This window comes from Setaria italica, chromosome III, assembly GCF_000263155.2.
Source record: "Setaria italica strain Yugu1 chromosome III, Setaria_italica_v2.0, whole genome shotgun sequence".
NCBI classification, from domain to species: Eukaryota; Viridiplantae; Streptophyta; class Magnoliopsida; order Poales; family Poaceae; genus Setaria; species Setaria italica.
In genome coordinates this window covers 4,826,094-4,844,730 of record NC_028452.1, presented here as the reverse complement: position 1 = coordinate 4,844,730, position 18,637 = coordinate 4,826,094, and the positions used below count along the sequence as shown (strand labels likewise).

The 18,637-nt window shown below is 46.5% G+C and overlaps 5 protein-coding genes across 5 annotated transcripts; 4 read left to right on the top strand and 1 right to left on the bottom strand.

The window, feature by feature from the left end:
* The first annotated feature begins 2,254 nt into the window (after window positions 1-2,254).
* Window positions 2,255-4,853, top strand: LOC101778354 (endoglucanase 15-like). The gene is given in 5 exon segments (XM_004960566.3): window positions 2,255-2,504; window positions 2,644-3,057; window positions 3,168-3,257; window positions 3,356-4,016; window positions 4,019-4,853. Coding segments are annotated over 5 exon segments (1,887 nt in total). The 5' UTR covers window positions 2,255-2,294; the 3' UTR covers window positions 4,531-4,853.
* A 355-nt stretch (window positions 4,854-5,208) lies between these two features.
* Window positions 5,209-8,319, top strand: LOC101777960 (brassinosteroid LRR receptor kinase). The gene is given in 7 exon segments (XM_012844344.2): window positions 5,209-5,405; window positions 5,407-5,466; window positions 5,581-5,735; window positions 5,856-6,073; window positions 6,392-7,004; window positions 7,092-7,601; window positions 7,710-8,319. Coding segments are annotated over 7 exon segments (1,797 nt in total). The 5' UTR covers window positions 5,209-5,277; the 3' UTR covers window positions 7,823-8,319.
* Window positions 8,320-8,585: 266 nt separating this feature from the next.
* On the bottom strand, window positions 8,586-11,431 carry LOC101777541 (pentatricopeptide repeat-containing protein At3g49170, chloroplastic). The gene has a single exon (XM_004960565.3). It carries the CDS (start codon window positions 11,348-11,350, stop codon window positions 8,867-8,869), a length of 2,484 nt encoding a protein of 827 aa, XP_004960622.1. The 5' UTR covers window positions 11,351-11,431; the 3' UTR covers window positions 8,586-8,866.
* A 62-nt stretch (window positions 11,432-11,493) lies between these two features.
* Window positions 11,494-13,546, top strand: LOC101761205 (organic cation/carnitine transporter 4-like). The gene is made up of 3 exons (XM_022825073.1): window positions 11,494-11,603; window positions 12,748-13,350; window positions 13,504-13,546. The coding sequence occupies exons 1-3, from the start codon at window positions 11,494-11,496 to the stop codon at window positions 13,544-13,546; spliced, it is 756 nt and encodes a 251-aa protein (XP_022680808.1).
* Window positions 13,547-13,990: 444 nt separating this feature from the next.
* Window positions 13,991-14,658, top strand: LOC111256605. The gene has a single exon (XM_022824809.1). It carries the CDS (start codon window positions 14,083-14,085, stop codon window positions 14,596-14,598), a length of 516 nt encoding a protein of 171 aa, XP_022680544.1. The 5' UTR covers window positions 13,991-14,082; the 3' UTR covers window positions 14,599-14,658.
* Window positions 14,659-18,637: the final 3,979 nt, after the last annotated feature.

The window sequence follows — 18,637 nt, the reverse complement described above, 5'->3', positions numbered from 1 at the left end:
TAGCAAGGGCAATCACTTGGAAAAATCAGACCAAGCACATTACTAGTACAAATCAGCTGCCATTAGGGCATGCAGCCCCAAAAGGGGAACCCAGTTTACACTCATGTTCCCACTCCAGAGTCCATAGATCAGAGCACCGAGTGACTGGCAATTCTCGGGACCTGTTCATCACTGCTATATCCCCATGCACTATTTCTGCCGCATGACACGGAGGAGTGTGCACCCCCAAAAACAAAACAAAACAAAACAAAAAGAAAAGTTTGGGGGCGCTTGGACTTTGATGTCGCCGGGTGCGGGCAGCCACTGCTACACAAATCATGGCTTGATTCGCTGAGGCCGGCGACCCAAGTCAAAAAAGATGAAACAAAACACAAGCCGCCGGCACGCGCGCCCGCGTGCATCAAACGACGGGAAAGAGCAGGAAAAATATTCTTGCCTGCGGCAGAGTGTCTGCCGATTCGTGTGTGCATGTTGCTAAGTTCGATCGGCTGCCCGCCCGCCGTGTTCGCGCGTTTATTTGCCACCTTGTATGGCGCCAAGCATTCCTGATGAACTGAATTTTCAGGCAAGGACGCAAATTTAGAGGTGGTGAACTCCAATTCCGTTCAAGTTAGTATGCTAGTAGCCTGCGGCCCGGCCAGTAGCTAATCTTCATTGCTATCATATCATATATGCTATGAACCTCTAGGGTATGTTCGCTCAGCTCCCCCGGTCGAGTTGAATGAAATTCAGTGAAACATTCAGAATTTCGACGGCCAATAAAGTGTAAAATATTTAGTTTGGAAACTAAGATTCAAATGAGTTGATTTGTCTGGAAAAGTATTTTCATAATCTCATGCATACATTGGGTTTTTTAGATATATTAATTCTACTGATACATTACTAAAAAAGATATACTCGTACAAATTAGCAGTCAAAGAACTAGGGGGAAAAAAAAAACCGTCAAGTCTTTTCAACCCGGTGGGTATACTTTTCAGTTTTCCCTGTCATGTAGGACATTTATTTTGTCCCTAGCATGGATCGATGCTTAGCTAGGCACAACTGCCTAGTTGGTGCATGTTTATGCATATACTAACTGTATCTAATCCACACAAAATAAAATTTTTAAGCAAATTTAATCTCCACAAAATACAACAACAATTATTTAGAGGCTGCCCGGCTGTATTCTTCTTCTTCTGGACACTCTTTCACATACGCATGGAGTAACTGTTAAAGAAGGTTGTACTCCTTACCTCGTCAGACGTCAGTGCATTTTTTTCCGTAACAAACTAAATCCATTGTAGTCCATATTCTTTTCTTTTTTTAGCTTTATTAGATACTCCTGAAAATTGCAATTCAAGCTCCTGCTTTTTTTTTTTTGCCTTCCTTTCCTTTTTCACCTCATGTGTTCTTCTTTTACTCTAGGATGGCTTGTTGTTCAAGCATGCAGTATGTCATTAAATGTTCTAAAACCTCTCTATCAGACAAGAACACATGCAAAGTAAATTGGTGGCTCCTTTTCCTTTCGAGTACAAATATCAGTATTTTATTAATAATCAGCTATTGAGGCTAAAGAAAAACTACTGATACTTATGGACTGCAAATTTTCAGGCTCTTGTTGGTTCTTCATAATTTAATGTGTTTTAATACGTATGTTAAAGCATGAGTAGGTTCTACCGTGAACATTTTGGCAAGTATAAATCGGATTTTGTTTGGTTCCAAAGTCAAAACTCATCCCTGTTGCAGATTTGCAGCATGCTTTGACTTTGAGGGGGGATATCCCATTTTCTGAATTCCTGATTCTTGGGTCAATATGCACACAAATGAAAAGGACATCATGTGGGAAATGCTTGACTTAGTTATCATACTTAATGTTCGTGTCACAATAGACGATATCTCATGAGCAAAAACAGCAAGATCCATTATTGTAGCTGACTACAACAAAGGAGGATACAAGCATCTGTTTCTTTTTCATCCTTCTTTTCTTAACGAAAAATTTTGGAATGCCTATTCATTTTCGTGACCAAAGACTGTACATGAAAAATATATGCAAGGAAAGCAAAAAGGAACAAAAAGAAAAGCAGAAATCTGCCAACATCCTGAGCATACAAGGTTTCTGTGTTTGGATGATCCACTTGCTGAAGTCTGAAAGGTGGGCTGCAGTACACAGGTAGTCAAGCCACCTTTGAATCTCTATCCATGTCCGATGTCCCCTCTTTCCCTCCAATTTATAAATACCACTGCTTTGAGCTCCCTCCAAAGCCAACCAGGGTCCCCTGCTCACTCACTCACCTCACTGTCACTGGTGCACTGCCATGGCCAAGAACGTGCTGGCACTCCTTGGCCTGATCTTGGCACTTGCATCAGTGGTGGGGATGGCATCCGGGGCCGGCGGCCATGACTACGCTCTGGCATTGAAGAAGAGCATCCTCTACTTCGAGGCGCAGCGGTCCGGCGTGCTCCCACCCAACCAGAGAGTGACCTGGAGGGAGAACTCCGGGCTCTTCGATGGGAAGGCCAATGGGGTATGATCCACAATGTGCTTCTTCTTCACAGCATTCGTCAAAGTTTGATACCATTTCATTCTAGCAATGGTGCCAATGTTGTAGTGTGGCTGCTCTAAACAACCCTTTTCAATTTGTTCTGTTTTTTCTCGTTCATCAGGTGGACCTTGTAGGAGGGTATTACGATGCGGGGGATAACGTGAAGTTCGGCCTGCCCATGGCGTTCACGGTGACGATGATGTCGTGGGGCATCCTGGAGTACGGCAAGCAGATGGCGGCGGCCGGCGAGCTGCGCAACGCCATGGACGCCGTCAAGTGGGGCACCGACTACTTCATCAAGGCCCACCCGGAGCCCGACGTGCTGTACGGCGAGGTGGGCGACGGCGACACCGACCACAGCTGCTGGCAGCGGCCCGAGGACATGTCCACCAGCCGCCAGGCCTTCCGCATCGACCCCCAGAACCCCGGCTCCGACCTCGCCGGCGAGACCGCCGCCGCCATGGCCGCCGCCTCGCTCGTGTTCCGCAACACCTATCCTGGCTACGCCAACCTGCTCCTCGAACATTCCAAGCAGGTAAGCGGTCACAGTAGGACCTACTAATAATCCTAGTAGAACACCAAATCAATTAATTATTGGATTTTTTATGAGTCGTTCTCTGACGATGGATCCTCTGCTGTGTTCAGCTGTTCACGTTCGCCGACAAGTACAGGGGAAAGTACGACGCCAGCATCACCGTCGCCCGGAACTACTACGGATCCTTCAGCGGATACGGGGTAAGTCACCGGAGAAGAGAACGAAATGTGTCTGACGGTGTGACCATCTGATGATGATGCTAAATGCTAATCCACGGTTGTCCATGGTTTGTGTGCAGGACGAGCTCCTGTGGGCGGCGGCGTGGCTGTACGAGGCGACGGAGGAAGGGTGCTACCTCGAGTACCTGGTCCGCAACGGCGACGCTCTCGGCGGCACGGGCTGGTCCATCAACCAGTTCGGCTGGGACGTCAAGTACCCCGGCGTGCAGGTCCTGGCCGCCAAGTTCCTCCTCCAGGGCCGTGCCGGCGCGCACGCGGCGGCGCTGCAGCGCTACCGGCAGAACGCCGAGTTCTTCGTGTGCTCCTGCGTCGGCAAGGGCGCCGCCAACGTGCCCCGGACCCCCGGCGGCATGATGTACCACCAGCGCTGGAACAACCTCCAGTTCGTCACCAGCGCCTCGTTCCTGCTCACGGTGTACGCCGACTACGCCACCAAGCTCCCCGGCGGCGGCGGCGCCGTGCGGTGCCCCGGCGGCGCGGCGCGGCCGTTCGAGATCCTGGCGTTCGTGAGGTCCCAGGTGAACTACATCCTGGGGGACAACCCGCGGGGCACGAGCTACATGGTCGGCTACGGCCGCAGCTTCCCGCGGCAGGTGCACCACCGCGGCGCCTCCATCGTGTCCGTCAGGAGGGACCCCTCCTTCGTGAGCTGCCAGGAGGGGTACTCCAGCTGGTACCCGCGGCAGGCCGGCAACCCCAACGTCCTGGAGGGCGCCATCGTCGCGGGCCCGACGAGTACGACGACTTCGCCGACGAGCGCAACAACTACGAGCAGACGGAGGCCGCCACCTACAACAGCGCGCCGCTGCTCGGCGTTCTCGCCCGCCTCGCCGGCGCCTGCGGCACCGGCCTGGAAGAGTACCAGCTGCCGCCCGCCGCGAACCAGACGTCGCCGCCGCCGCCGGCTCACCGTCGGCGCCCTCACCGCCACGCGGCGCAGTCGTCCCCGATCGAGATCGAGCAGAACGTGACGAGGACGTGGGCGATGCGGCGCGCGACGTACAGCCGGTACTCGGTGACGGTGACCAACAGGTCGAGGAAGACGGTGCGGGAGCTCCACCTCGGCGTGTCGGAGCTCCGAGGCCGGCTCTGGGGGCTCGACAAGGCGCGGTACGGGTTCGTGCCGCCCAAGTGGATGGCGGCGCTGCGCGCCGGCGAGAGCCTCAGGTTCGTGTACGTCCAGCCGGGGGAGACGCCGGCCAATGTATGGGTCACCGGCTACAAGCTCGTATGAAGCAGTCACAAAGTGACGGCGCTAGCAAAGCTAGGATTGGAGTTTGGTGTGTTGCATTGCATTGCAGTTTGGCAGTTTGCACTTTGCAGTGCGAGTCCATGGGAGGATGGAGCGAAGAGACCGCCCAAAATTGTGTGCGAGTGCTCATCCTCGTCCTCCTGTAGTGTGAGCTTGTCAATGTTTTGGTTAGGTTGCAGAGGGATTTCGAGAGATGGAGTAAGCTAGCGTTCATCCTCTTGCCCTTGCGAGTCGATGAATCTTGTACTAGGCCCTATTTGAAATGCTAATCAAGTTGCTACAGCTATGACTGCCAGTATATTCTACCCCCATTCCAAATTAAGACGTTTACCTTTATCACAAATCAAACTTTCCTAACTACCAAGTTTATAGAAAATTTGCACTATAAGGTATCGTAGGTTTTAATATATATATATTTTTATAAATTTGATCAAAGTTTAGAAATTTAAATTTAGAAAAAAAACTACAATGGCTTGTATTTTTTGAACAAGGGGGTATTATGTCCGTACGAGATCATCAGATCGATAAAAAGGTAAAAAAGAAAAAGTCACAGTGGAACACTTTGAGCTTATGGGCCCATATAGGCCCAACACAAGAATGAAGGGAAGAGAAAAAAAAGGGGGAAATGAAGAAAGACAGACATGCCGACGACTTGGCGAATTTGGATGGGATCCCGTCATTTCCTCCCTCCGGCTACGACTCAATCGATCGTTTCGCACGGTGGCGCCCATGGCGGCCGCCGCCTCCGCCACCGGCGGAGAGGCGCGGCTGGTTGACCGCTGCATCGACGCGGCCGCGCGCGACGCTGTCACTGTGGAGGCCTGGCGCCGGCAGCGCCGCTCCCTGGAGCGCCTCCCGGCCCGCTCGCGACGCGCTCTTCGCGCTCGCTCGCGCGCATCCTCTTCCCTCCCTCCTCGAGTAAGCCCCACGGCCTCCTTTGACCTCGTCCTCGCGCGCCGAGTCTAAGGGGGATCTATTTGATGGGATTTGCGCTACTGTTCGTGCCGGCTCGTGATTCCACGTCGTGCGCAGGGTGTTCAAGTGGTCGGTGGAGGAGGTCGACCTCAGCGGATCTCTCGCCGTGGACGCGGAGTGGCTGTCGTACCTCGGATCGTTCAGGTACCTGAGGGTCCTCAAGCTGGCGGACTGCAAGAACGTCGACAATGGCGCCATCTGGTCTCTCGCTGGTAAGATGCTGAAGTTCCTCGGTCATGATTACTCCTAGTGGCCACCCATTTTAGTCATGGAAAGTATCTACGATTTGTTTGTAATTGTAACCGGATTCCTTGTTCCTTGTTTTGCAATAGGAATGAATACATTGAAGGAGCTGGACTTGTCAAGGTGCACAAAGGTCTCTGACGCTGGCCTCAGACATATAGTGACCATTCAAAGCTTGGAGAGGCTGCACTTATCTGGTACTAGGTTGACTGACAATGGAGTGAAGCTCATTTCTTCGCTGACAAATCTAAGTTTCCTTGATCTGGGAGGAATTCGTATCACAGATAAAACCTTAAGGTCTTTACAGGTATATACAATCTTTCACAGTCAGGGTGCCTGTGCCATAAACTCAGTTACAGACCAAACACGAAATATCTCTGTTGTATTTGAAGTGAAATAACTAGTAAACAGATTGCGATGTATGCATTACCATTGTAGTACCAATTAAGATTTTCAATCTGTTTAAATAGTATGCAATATACTACTGCGCGCCCTTTGTTTATCAAACTATCAAACAACAAATATGCAGTCAAAACAAGTGGCAGGGACGAAATTTGAAGTCTCTGAACTAAAACTGTCCTGTGATTTAGAGAATTAATTTCTTATAGTTGCGTTATTGTTCTAGGTATTGACACGACTCGAGCATCTTGATATATGGGGTAGTGAAATTACAAATGAAGGAGCTTCTGTTCTAAAAGCCTTTACAAGATTGAGATTCCTGAATCTTTATTGGACAAGTGTCAATCATTTACCCGTTCCTCCAACCATGCGGTGTCTAAATATGAGCAAGTGCAAAATTCATTCTATTTGGTACGAGGATTCTGAAGTTCCTGTTGCTCTAGAAAACCTTATTGTCTCTGAAGCTGAATTTGGCAATATTGATCAAGTATTTTCTGGAATCCAAGCAGACTCACTGTTATATTTGGACATGTCTAGTTGCGATTTAAGCAACTTGTCTTTCATGGAAAAGATGAAAAATTTAGAGCATCTGGACCTTAGCTCCAACAGAATAACTGATGACGCAATTGAACATATTGCAAAAATTGGAGCAAACTTGAAATATTTGAGCCTCAAGGGTACTGGGATAACTTCTCAGGCACTATGTGTTCTGGCAGGGACAGTTCTAAACCTCACTTCATTGTCTTTATCTCATACAAAAATTGATGACTCTGCTCTAGCGTATATCAGCATGATGCCTTTTCTGAGAACAGTAGATTTGAGCCATACGAGTATCAAAGGTTTGCTCTTGCTTACAAAATATCTATTTTCCTTGATTATATCAATATGCTTTCTGTTATGAGGAACTTAATTTTATTTTATGGCAGGTTTTGCGTATGCTGAAGTAAATGCTGACAAAATGTTGTCTATTTCTGCGTTTGAGCATCTCAAGTATCTGGAAAGCTTAAATCTAGAGGATACACCACTATCAGCTGAAGTTATACCTCCCTTGGGATCGTTTGCAGCATTAAAATATTTGTACCTGAAAAGTGATTTCTTGTCTGATCCTGCATTGCATGCCCTCTCTGCAGCTTCCAATTTGATTCATCTTGGGTTCTGTGGGAATATATTGTCCAGCTCCGGGCTTTTGCAATTTGTACCCCCTGCCACACTATGTGTGTTGGACTTAAGCGGCTGTTGGATCTTAACAGGAGATGCTATTTCAACATTCTGTAAGCGTCATCCTATGATTGAAGTGAGGCATGAGCTCATGTGGGAACTTAAGGCAAATAGTGTTGGTAGGTCCCAACCTAAGGCTAGGCAATCTCAACAGGTGAAAGCAAAAGTTGTTAACAGTTTCGCCAGCCCAAGTAGGCTTCCTGATATCCGCTTTGTAGGTAAGAATGCTATAAATTCTTTTCTGTCTCTTCATTTTTAGTTAGTCATAGTTTGAGCTTTGTATTCTACAACATATTGACAACCAATTTACCTTTCAATATGAACAGATGAAAGGATAAAATACAACAAGGAGGAAATGATGGAGCTGCAAGGCCTTGTTAAATCAAATTCAGTAATGCATGGTGTGCAGCTTCCACCAGAACTGCGAAGGCTCACATAATACGAAGTATTTGTTGCACTTTAGTTTCTTATGCATTTGCTGCAAGCATGTCACTTTCCTTGGTTCAATTATCCTTGATGTGACAATTTTGAGAGTGGAGCATCAAGCATGTTACAACTGAGAGTTAGCTCAAATATAATGTAATCTCAGTGGAGAAGATTGCTGTTACCTGTCTCTTGGTCTCTTCAAATATGAGTGTTCTTTAATTTTAGACGAATGGTCAGTCAGAACTCCTGATGTCATTTGCATTGGTTGTGAGCCTATGACCATGAATCCAAATGGTTGATGCTTTGTGATCTGTGATACCAACATCTTGTACGAATTTTCCATTTGGTCATGTGCAACCTTTATATGGTCATCTGGCCTTTGGGCACTTTGTAACTGAAGTTTGGTCACTGCGGTGTCCATGGTCCATGTAATATTTATGCGGTTGTATATCCCATCCTGTCTTTTTGTAGACAATCAAAGTTCAATGAAATAATTGTCTGACTCAACCAGTTTTTTGGCTCCTAATCTTATAGTGATCTTTGAGTTTTTATGACTACTGTATTTATTTTGTTTGAAGTTCAATCTTTAGCATAGGTTATGTGCTTAAACTCATAATAAGAGCACCTTCATGTTGATTCATCCACAAGATGACATTAAAAGAGCAAGCGGATATAGGGTTTCGTCCTCGAAACTTGTCTATTTTGGACATATTTCGTTGAGTTGCAGTGAGTCGCATGAAAATTGTTATCGTAACCTGCAGCTGCTAACTAGGTTCTGAAGGTTCTGGTTCCATACTCCAGAATATTTATGTATTTATATGGTCAAAGTTACAAAAGTTCTGACTGACAGAAAACTTAAAATGATTCTATAATTACGATAGGAGGTACATTTAACTGTACAGATTCTGTAACCGAAACAGCAACACTACAACAGCTCATGCTTTGTATAAACTACATTTTTTTTGTGAAGGAGCTACAAAACTATGAACATCAGTTACTGTCAGCGATCCTCTGTAGTTAGCTCTCAAGCAAGGCTAAACCTGAGTCAGCTTGCCAGTTACCAGTATTCTCCGCACGAGCATTCCCCATCCTTCATCCTGTGGAATCTGTTGCTATCTCTCAATATTATCTCCCTCCCAGTGGCCTTAGAGACATACTTGAGTGCTGAATGACAATCAGCGCATACACGGAGGTTCTTAAATATCCTTATTGGCTTTGTTGCTGATGTACAGCTGATCAAACCAAAAGCGACAGCGATCTTCTCGCTGTGCTGAAGCAGACACTGCTCCTTCAGCTCATCCGGCATGTCATGCAGCACTATGCTTGTGTCTGGTACATAGCCCATTTCTTTGATATCCATGATCAATCTGTCCAATTCTGTATATATCTCCTCTGCTTGTGGATGGTTGGTATCACCAGCTCGGAACTCGTGAATGGTGTTCTCAACATGCATCCAGCTCAACCCTGTTTCTTTCATCAAGTTTTTGTCCCTCATTGTGCTCCTTACCCTTGCAACTTGATCCCACAAACCAGCATCTGCATACAAGTTGGAGAGCAGGACATAGGGGGCTGGATCTTGTGGTTCAAGCTCTATGACATGATTAGCGGCAATCTCACCGATATCCATGTTGTTGTGGGTCTTACAAGCACCCAGCAGCGTCTTCCAGACCAATGCGTCTGCTTTACAAGGCATTTCATTAATAAAATCTAGTGCTTCTTCAACAAGGCCTGATCGCCCAAGCAGATCAACCATGCAAGCATAATGCTCCATCCTTGGTATGAGCCCATGACCCTTCTGCATCATTCTGAAGTGCTCCTTCCCTTCTTTAACAAGACCGGCATGACTACATGCAGATAAAACAGCAATGTATGTGACATCATTTGGTTTCACACCAGCTGAGATCATATCATAAAACAATTCCAGAGCTCGCTCTGCATACCCATGTTTTGCCAAACCACTAATCATTGAAGTCCACGAGATAACATTATGGTCATTCATTTCTTCAAAGGCTCGGCAAGCATCTTCTAGGCATCCACACCTAGAATACATAGACACAAGAGAGTTGCCTATGCCTCTATCTGACCCAAATCCAGCCTTCAATGAGAGGGCGTGCAGCTGCTGACCTTTGGTTAGCAAACCTACACTGGCGGCAGCACTGATCAGACTAGCAAATGTGAAAGTGCTGATTCCTACATCCATTCTTTGAACCTGATAATCTTGGCTCCTCCCATCTCCATCAAAATCGCAACTGAAGGACACCATGTTCTTTTCATATAATTGGTCAAATGCTTGCGTAGCCTCTGCCATGCAACCAGATTCAGCATACATGCTTACTACAGCATTCCCAACAACATTTACGTTATCTAGGCTGGATTTGATGCAATGGGCATGGATTTGCCTGCCTGAATCTTGATCACCAAGGTTTGCACACGCCTTAAGCAAACTAGAATAAGTGATATGGTTTGGCCTGATGCCTTCATTCAACATCTCACACAACAGTATCAACACTTTGTTGTCCTGTGATCCACGTTGCACATACCCTGACAAAAGTGCAGTCCATGACATCACATTATGCTTGGGCATCCGATTGAAGACTTTCCTCGCATTGTGCATGGACTGTCCGATGTGAGACTTTGCATACATGTCCACAAGCCCACAGCTCACACAACTGTCCGATTCCAGTCCAAGCCTGAGCGCTAGAGAGTGCAGTTGCTGCCCCAACCTGAATGATCCCAACTCTGTACAAGCTGATAACATACTGCTCATGGTATACTGATCCGGCTGAAATCCGTTTTCCAGCATGTCAAGAAACAACTCTACAGCCTCTTCCGGGTAGCTGTCCTGCGCATACCGCGTAATCAACAATGTCCAGACGACAACTGTCCTCTCGACCAATCCATCAAACACCCGGCGCGCCGCCACCAGATCCCCGTTCTTCGCGAACATGTCGATCAGAGCGCAGCCCACCGACACGTCGGTACCCCAGAAACCCATCTTGAACACCATACCAAGAACCGCGCCACCAGCCGAGTGGAAGAGCTCGCTGACGAAGCAGGCCTGGGCGGCGGCGCAAAGCGTGAACGCGTTCGGCCGGTGCCCCGCCTCGAGCGTCCCGCCGAGTAGCCGGAGCGCCTCGGCCTCCGCGCCGTTCCGCGCGAGGCAGGACGCCATGGCCGTCCAGGATACGAGGTCCCGTAGGCCGGCGGGCATTCCGTCGAACACGCTGCGCGCGGCGGCCACCGCGCCGCACTTGGAGTAGAGCGTGAGGAGGGAGTTGGCGACGACGGCGTCGGCCTCGAGGAGGGTCCCCGTGCGGAGGAGGCGGGCGTGGAGGGCGCGGCCCAGGCGGAGGTCGCGGGCGCGCGCGGCGGCCGTGAGGAGCGCCGCCGCTTCGGAAGGCTGGAGCGCGGCATGTTCGGCGGGGGTCGTGGTGAGGGGCTTGCGGTGGCGAGGAGAGGTGGCGGTGGTGGTGTGGTTGGGAGGTGAAGATGGAGGTGGCGGTGGGAGATTGGCGTGGAGGGTGGAGCGGACGGTGGCCATGGCGGGAAGGGGAGGAGAGGACGGTGATGTCGTTGGATTACCCCCGGCATTCTTCTCGACTCTGGATGGAGTGCTGCTAAGATTCTTTCCCCCCTTGCCTCTTCTTTTTCTTCTTCGTTTTATTGTTCAAAAATGCACCGTGGATGATGCACAGCTCCTTCACCTCCACCGCGGATGATGCATCCGACGGATGCAAGTGGCTGGGTGCATGGGAGCACCCCAAGCACCCGGAGCACAGGAACCTTTCTCAAGAGTACTCCTTTCGTTTCTAAATACTTGATGACAAGATAATCAGTTTACAAACAGTGGAGTATTTAAAATCTAAGGGAGTCTTAGCTCTGCTTGTTTGAGCTGCAGTGTTTGCATTTTTCTAAAAAGCTGCTAGCTTTTTGTCTGAAAAGTCAACATTAACTTTTAGAAGATGTGTTTAACTTTTTGACCTCAGAAAGCTATTTGTAAAATTGAGCTTTTTATAAACTGAATTTTCTAATTTTTCATATAAACTCAGATTTTCTAAAAAGCTGCATGAGAAATCCGCAGTTTGTCTGAACTTCTAACTTTTCACGTTGAGAAGCTACGGAGCTCAAACAAATATGTCCTTAAGTAGGATAGGAAATGCGGTTAGCATTATGGGCGCGTTTGGTTGGTTACCAGTTGTTACCCATCCAAAATAATTGACGCGCCCTCAAGATTTGATCAGAGTTCGGTTCACTGCCGATCATTGGCTGACAACTTACTGCTAGTTGCAGCACATAGCCAGCACCAGCGAAAACAGGGGCGGCCAAATCGCTCGCCAAAAAGTTGGCAGCCAACGGAAGCTCCAAGAGCTATGTGGCAGCAGCTTATTAGCTGCACAAATATCCAGAAACAAGGTTTAGTAGGCTTTAATTGGTAATATCTCCTAAGCAGGGAATCTAATTCACAATCTGTTTGCATATTAATACTTATTACAATTAAATCTACAAGATCTTAGTTGATTATATTAGAGGCAAAAAAGTTCATGACATAGGAGGCCCATATATCATTCTCACATGATATACAACATTTGGCAACTATTAGCCACAATCCAAACATTACTACACCCATGTGTTTGGCATTGCTCATGATTTGATCATGATTAATTGGCCACAAACAAACATGCCCATAAGGCGATGGACTTGGAGAGCCAGTCGACGAACAAAGCAGCCTCTTCTAAAGAAAAATCAATAAAGCAATTTCAAAAGGTCCTTTAAAATTATCCTAAAATTTTATTTATGGGAAAAAGTTTACCTCCAGCTTCCACATCCTTCTCGTAAAAATATACGGACGCTAAAAACACCTCCATCATCCCGCATACATGCGGAGGACCGGTCCTTCCTCAATCCCGTGCGCGGAGCATTCCCGGCACGATTGTGAAGGCGGAGTTTTGTTCCCGGCGCTCGCGTGCGTCGCCGCGCTTTTCCCGCGCTGGCGCGCGCGCTCTACGTCGTCACCTCGCTCCCGTCCCTCGCCTTCGTCGCCGCCGTCGTGCCCTTCGTCTCCGAGTCCCCGCGGTGGTACCTCGTGCGCCGCCGGGCCGATGACGCCATGCGCGTCCTCCGCGCCATCGCCGCCGCCAACGGGAGGACCGTCCCCGACGACGACGTCACGCTCAAGCTCGACGACGAGGACGAGGAAGGGACGAAGGGCGTCGATGATGAGTCGGCGAACTCTTCGTCGTCTTCGGGATCCATCGTCGACGTGTTCCGGTCGCGTACCACGCGGGCCCGCATCGTGCTCTCGGTGCTCATCAACCTCCTGGCGTCGGTAGTGTACTACGGCCTCAGCCTCAACGTGGTCAACCTCAAGACCAACCTTTACGTCAGCGTCGTCGTCAACTCGCTCGCCGAGATGCCCGCCTACCTGCTCACCGCGCTGCTCCTCGACCGGTTCGGGCGGAAGCCGCTCGCTATCGGCACCATGCTGCTCAGCGGCATCTTCTGCACCGCCGGGAGCCTCATCGCCGGCGCAGGCATCTTGAGGTCAGCCAGATAGTAACCTTCAAGACTCAATTGATCCTTCAAACTATCTTGCCATGCATATCGCTCTGCTCAGGCTGCTTAGTTTTATCAATTAACTGCCATATGCAACTAACGGACTTGCACTTGAAAATGGACTTGGACTACTGCGCGCAGGGTTGTGGCCGCCGTGGGCGTGGGGAAGAAGAAGAAAGAATGAGATGGGGAGAGAGCATGGAGGCGACGGGCTGGGCCCAATTACAATGATGTGATATGTTTTGAAATATTGGAAGCTAATTATTAGCAATCTGCTGTGGGTTGATATATTTTTTTGGGGGAAAATTTTTTTGGAGGAGCCTCCAATACACAATTTTGAGAAAGAATTTTTTGGGAAACTCTTGGAGTTGCTCTAAAAAGATCACAAGATGCACACGGATGCTATTTTCTATGATAGTCGAACCTGATCTTAATGATGGTCTAGCCCAACATTTTCTAAGTTCCTTCTAATCACTCTACTAATAGCTTATCCTTTGGTCTTAGAGAAGGGCTCTATTATATATTAAAGCATCTCCAAACCAATCCCATCCAATCCTAGCAGCCCTTTTGTACCGAGTGGCAGCTGCTCTTCATTTGTTTCATTTCTCTTAACACACAGGCGCTCACACTCACAGAACTCCCTCAGTCTCCCTCCCTCCCTTCCCACAGACACATACACACATTGAGTCACTGACACTGACACACAATTACAATACACAAATGGGCAACATGCTGCCATGCTTGGTCCAAGGCAGTAGCAGCAGCATTCTGCCACCCATGAACACCAAACACTGGTCGCGCTCCATGAAAATCCTCGCGAGAACCCTCCGCCGCAGCACGAAGCTCCCCCATGGCAGCAACAGGGTCAAAGCAGCTGCCGGCAGCACGGAGACATCGTCTGCCGCATACCGAGACATCCCGAGAGCTAGAAGAGCTCCCCGGAGCGGCCAGAACCGGCGGCGCGCCGCCGTCAGAGTCAAGGTCGTCTTGACGAGGGCGGAGGCGGCGCGGCTGCTCTCCCTCACCGCGCACGGCCACCGGACCGCCGCGCAGGTGGTCGGCGAGCTCAAGAGGATGCAGGCGGCGGCGACCGGCAGCTCCAGAGCCTTCACGGCGCAAGTCATCAGCGAGCTCAAGAGGATGGAAGAACTCGTCGTTGCCCGTGCGAGCACCTCCCCGTCGGCGTCGACGGCATGGCGGCCGGTGCTAGAGAGCATCCCTGAGGAGTGGCAGTAGGTTCGTGTGTTAACTTGCCATTGTTAACTTGTACACCATTCATGTATCCGCACGTGTGCATTGCATGGGATTCATCATCACATTGTGCTTGTTTTCCTGTGTGAATCTTTAATTTAAATGATGTTACTTATTCGTATCCTTTTAAACTCGCCAATGTTATTTGATTGTGTTCTTGATCCATGTACGCATGTATATGTCATGTACAGAAAAATTAATTCTCTTTTCGGAGCGATCGACATCGAGACTGCGAAAAATGTACAATATCCTTCTCCAGGAGGGGTTGGCGTAGCAGTTTGCTCTATTTTGAAAAATATGCTTATCGTTTGGAAATTAATTACTTTCTTTGGCCTTTTTAGCGTCACTAAACTCACTATGGGTTGGTGTGCACTAGCGATGTCAGATATCACTACAGCTACCTAGCAATGCATTTTCTTTTGTGGGCATTCACAATTATTTATGCAAGGGATTTGTACGCCCACGCCATCGTGTACTTGTTCTTTTCCTAGGAAAAATAGAGGATGTAGCGAGTGACGTGGTATTAGTTAGTAAAGAGGAATCTCATCTTGTCCTATAGCTTAGTGCCGTGGTTTAGTGGTGGTCGACGGGGGTCAACTAAGACAAGCAAGTGCTAATATTGTTTAGATAACAATCTATTTTCCCTTGATATTGCGTAGAGCACAAGTGGTGGCAGGAATTGCATTTTTATTTGTTTTCCCTGAGGAAAAGATGGTGTTAGGTTAAAGGTCCCTTATTATATGTACTTGTTTTGCATGGAGAGATGCAACTATTAACTAGTTTGGAAAGGAAATATATGATAGAACTTCATGGGCATAAGGGTTTAGGAGCGTGTATATTGTTAAGTGATAACTCGCAAAACAAAAACATATGTTATAATGTTAAAAAATATTAGCTACTGAAAAGTCCATTTTCTCGCAGGGGTTTTATTACGAAAGATAAAAGAACTCGATACAAATCACATGGATTAATTTGTGCAAGCAACAGAAAAATCCAAAAACAGGTATAAAAGGGGAAAATGTTGCTTCATGATGACAACCATCATTTGCCTGCCCCACCTGCAAAACCCATAGTCAAGTATCTTGCCCATATGTATCTGAAACTAGCAAGGTACCCGCGCAAATAGCACAGGTAGCTAGCATTTTTTTTCGTAACATTTGAAAAGCTTTATTATTCAAACTAATACTACTGGAAAACTCGTCTTTAGTCCCGGTTGAGAATCCTCAAAGAACTCGATTTTTCCAACCGGGACTACAAATTCGGGACTAAAAGTTCTGGTCTTTAGTCCCAATTTACTAAACCGAGACTAAAGAGTTATGCGCCAAAAAATTATTCTAAATTTTGGGGAAGCTCCCACACACACGCATGTCACAAGTCGCACGATTTTTCAAGCCAAGTATACGCGTGCGTGGTGCGTGGGATTCGAACCCACAACCTCTTGCCTCGCGCGTAGCTTCCTTTACAATCTCAGATACATGGTGCATCTGATTGAGTAGGGGACGCTTTCCTTTTGTAGCCACCTGTGGCCTTGAGTTAGTCCCAGTTGGTGTTACCAACCGGGACTGAAAGGCTTCCGGGGAGTATGAAATTTAGACCCAGGACTAATGCTAGCATTAGTCACGGGTGCAATTCGTTTTGAGATTTTTTTTGAGGAATCGATGTCTCGTTCTCTGAGTAGTGTAATATATGCAAATAGTTTTGTTTAATCATGTTATTATAATTGTTTTGATCCTAATGGTCTAGATTGAGGTTTTTTTTAATCTTCATGGCGGCTTCAGAAAATCGGTGAGCTAATCCAACTTGAATTTTTTTGAGTGGAACTAAAAAAATATGGAGTGCATCTCCAAATGGTATCATGTGCTCACGTTGCCTCTCCTCTCTGCTGCCTTTGCTCCCAAAAAGCTTAGCCTGCAATGCCACAATCATCCAGGATGTGTCCCTAACAGCATGTGTTGAACACTTTGCATCTTGTTGTGGACGGGCATACGTGTCAACTATTGATTTTGAGTAGCTTTGTTCTATATATATATATATATCACATCACCACTATGTTGCAACTATATTGTGGTTCATGTCTCCTAATATAAATTTTCAGCTCTCGGCCAGCATATGCGCTATTGATTTTGGGAGGTTTAACCAATTATATTGTTGTTTTGAGTAGCAAATGGTTATTTTGAGTAGCTTTGTTCTCTCTCTATATATATATCACATCACCACTATGTTGCAACTATATTGTTGTTCTTATGCATGTTAACGAATTTCCAAGCATATGCGCTATTGATTTTGGCGGGGTTAAACTAGTAGCTATATTAACAACTCTCCAAATTATCTTGGCATGTTGACAATAAAAAAAGAGATGCTTAATTGTTTCATTACAATCATAGAAGCAACACTTTTGACTTTCAGACCAGTTTCTCTTAGCTAAGTTATTCTTTGTTAAAATAACACCTCGTTGGAGGTACCAAAGGAAAATTTTAATTTTTAGAGGGATCTTTAGCTTCCATATAAATTTATTGGTGGGAGAAGCATCCTGGTTTATGAGATATTGATACATAGACCTTACAGTAAAATCATCTTGGCTATATAAGTCCCAGGTAAAATTGTCCCTCTCTTCAGAAAGCTGGTAAGAAGCTATTTTAGCTACAAAATTATGCTAGGCAGTCAGTTTATCCCCAATTAGAACTCTTCTAAAAGAGATATTCCATGACGTTTGGTTCATAACATTTGCCACTGTAGTATGAGGATAATAGATTATATTATATAAGTTAGGAAATTGCTCTTTGAGTGATTTAGAGCCAATCAATTGTCCTCCCAAAATCCGGTTTGTGACCCATCTTTTATCTTGAAAGTCCTGCAGCCTAGAAAATCTTCCCTAACCTTTAACAAACCTTTCCAGAAATGCGAGTCTCCGGGTTTGGTTGTAGCCTGAGACAGACACTTTAAACTCAGATATTTATTTCTAAGTAAGGTTTGCCACGTGCCATTTTCATTCAGCAATTTAAATAACCATTTGCTAAGTAGACATTTATTTATAATCAAGAGGTTTGTTATTCCCAAACCCCCTTGATCTATAGGATGGCACAATATGTCCCATTTGGCTAGGCGGTATTTTTATTTATTATTGTTACCTTGCCAAAAGAATTTGGATCGATAAAAATCCAATCTTTTCAAGACTCCTTTAGGGATCTCAAAGAAGGACATCATGAACATAGGGAGACTACTTATGATAGAATTCAATAAAATCAGTCGCCTCCCATAAGATAAATGTTTGGCCTTCCAGGTACATAGTTTTCGTTTGAATCTTTCCTCGATAACATTCCAATCCACATTATGGAGTTTGTTGTGATGCATCGGGATTCCTAGGTACCTGAAAGGAAAGGATACGATCCTAGGCCATAGCCAAACAATTCAATATATTCATGCTCGTACTATTTTGCAGCTCCATAACAAAATATCTCACTTTTGTAGAAGTTAATTTTTAAACCTGATAGTTGTTCAAAGACGCAATGCAAGAGCTTCATATTCATAAATATGATTGTGTCATCTGCATATTGTAGGATCGACAATCCATCATCCACCAAGTGAGGTATCACTCCATCAATTTGGCCATCATCCTTAGCCCACTTAATTAAAATAGAGAGCATATCAGCCACAATATTGAATAGGATAGGTGACATGGGGTGTCCTTGCCTAAGACCCTTTTTGGTTTGGAAGTAGTGCCCAATGTCATCATTGATTTTGATGCCCACACTTTCTCCAAAAACAAAATTTTCAATCCATGTACACCATCGCTGGCAAAATCCTTTCATTCTAAGGGTTTGTTGTAGAAAAGACCACTTTACTTTATCATAAGCCTTTTCAAAGTCAATTTTGAGAATCACACTATTGAGTTTTTTGGTGTGTAACTCATGGATAGTTTTGTGCAATATCACTACTCCTTCTATTATATTTCGACCTGGCATGAAACCTGTTTGTGAGGGCTGAACCACTTTGGTAGCCACCTTGGTGAAAATTTTAAAACTCA

Excerpts from the sequence above, each read along its gene's own strand:
- LOC101777541 (XM_004960565.3), bottom strand. The coding sequence starts at position 11,350 with ATGGCCACCGTCCGCTCCACCCTCCACGCCAATCTCCCACCGCCACCT.
- LOC101761205 (XM_022825073.1), top strand. The coding sequence starts at position 11,494 with ATGATGCACAGCTCCTTCACCTCCACCGCGGATGATGCATCCGACGGA. Across the intron at positions 11,604-12,747 it reads CACAGGAACCTTTCTCAAGA|GCGGAGTTTTGTTCCCGGCG; the intron begins GTACTCCTTTCG and ends ACGATTGTGAAG. Across the intron at positions 13,351-13,503 it reads GCCGGCGCAGGCATCTTGAG|GGTTGTGGCCGCCGTGGGCG; the intron begins GTCAGCCAGATA and ends TACTGCGCGCAG.
- LOC111256605 (XM_022824809.1), top strand. The coding sequence starts at position 14,083 with ATGGGCAACATGCTGCCATGCTTGGTCCAAGGCAGTAGCAGCAGCATT.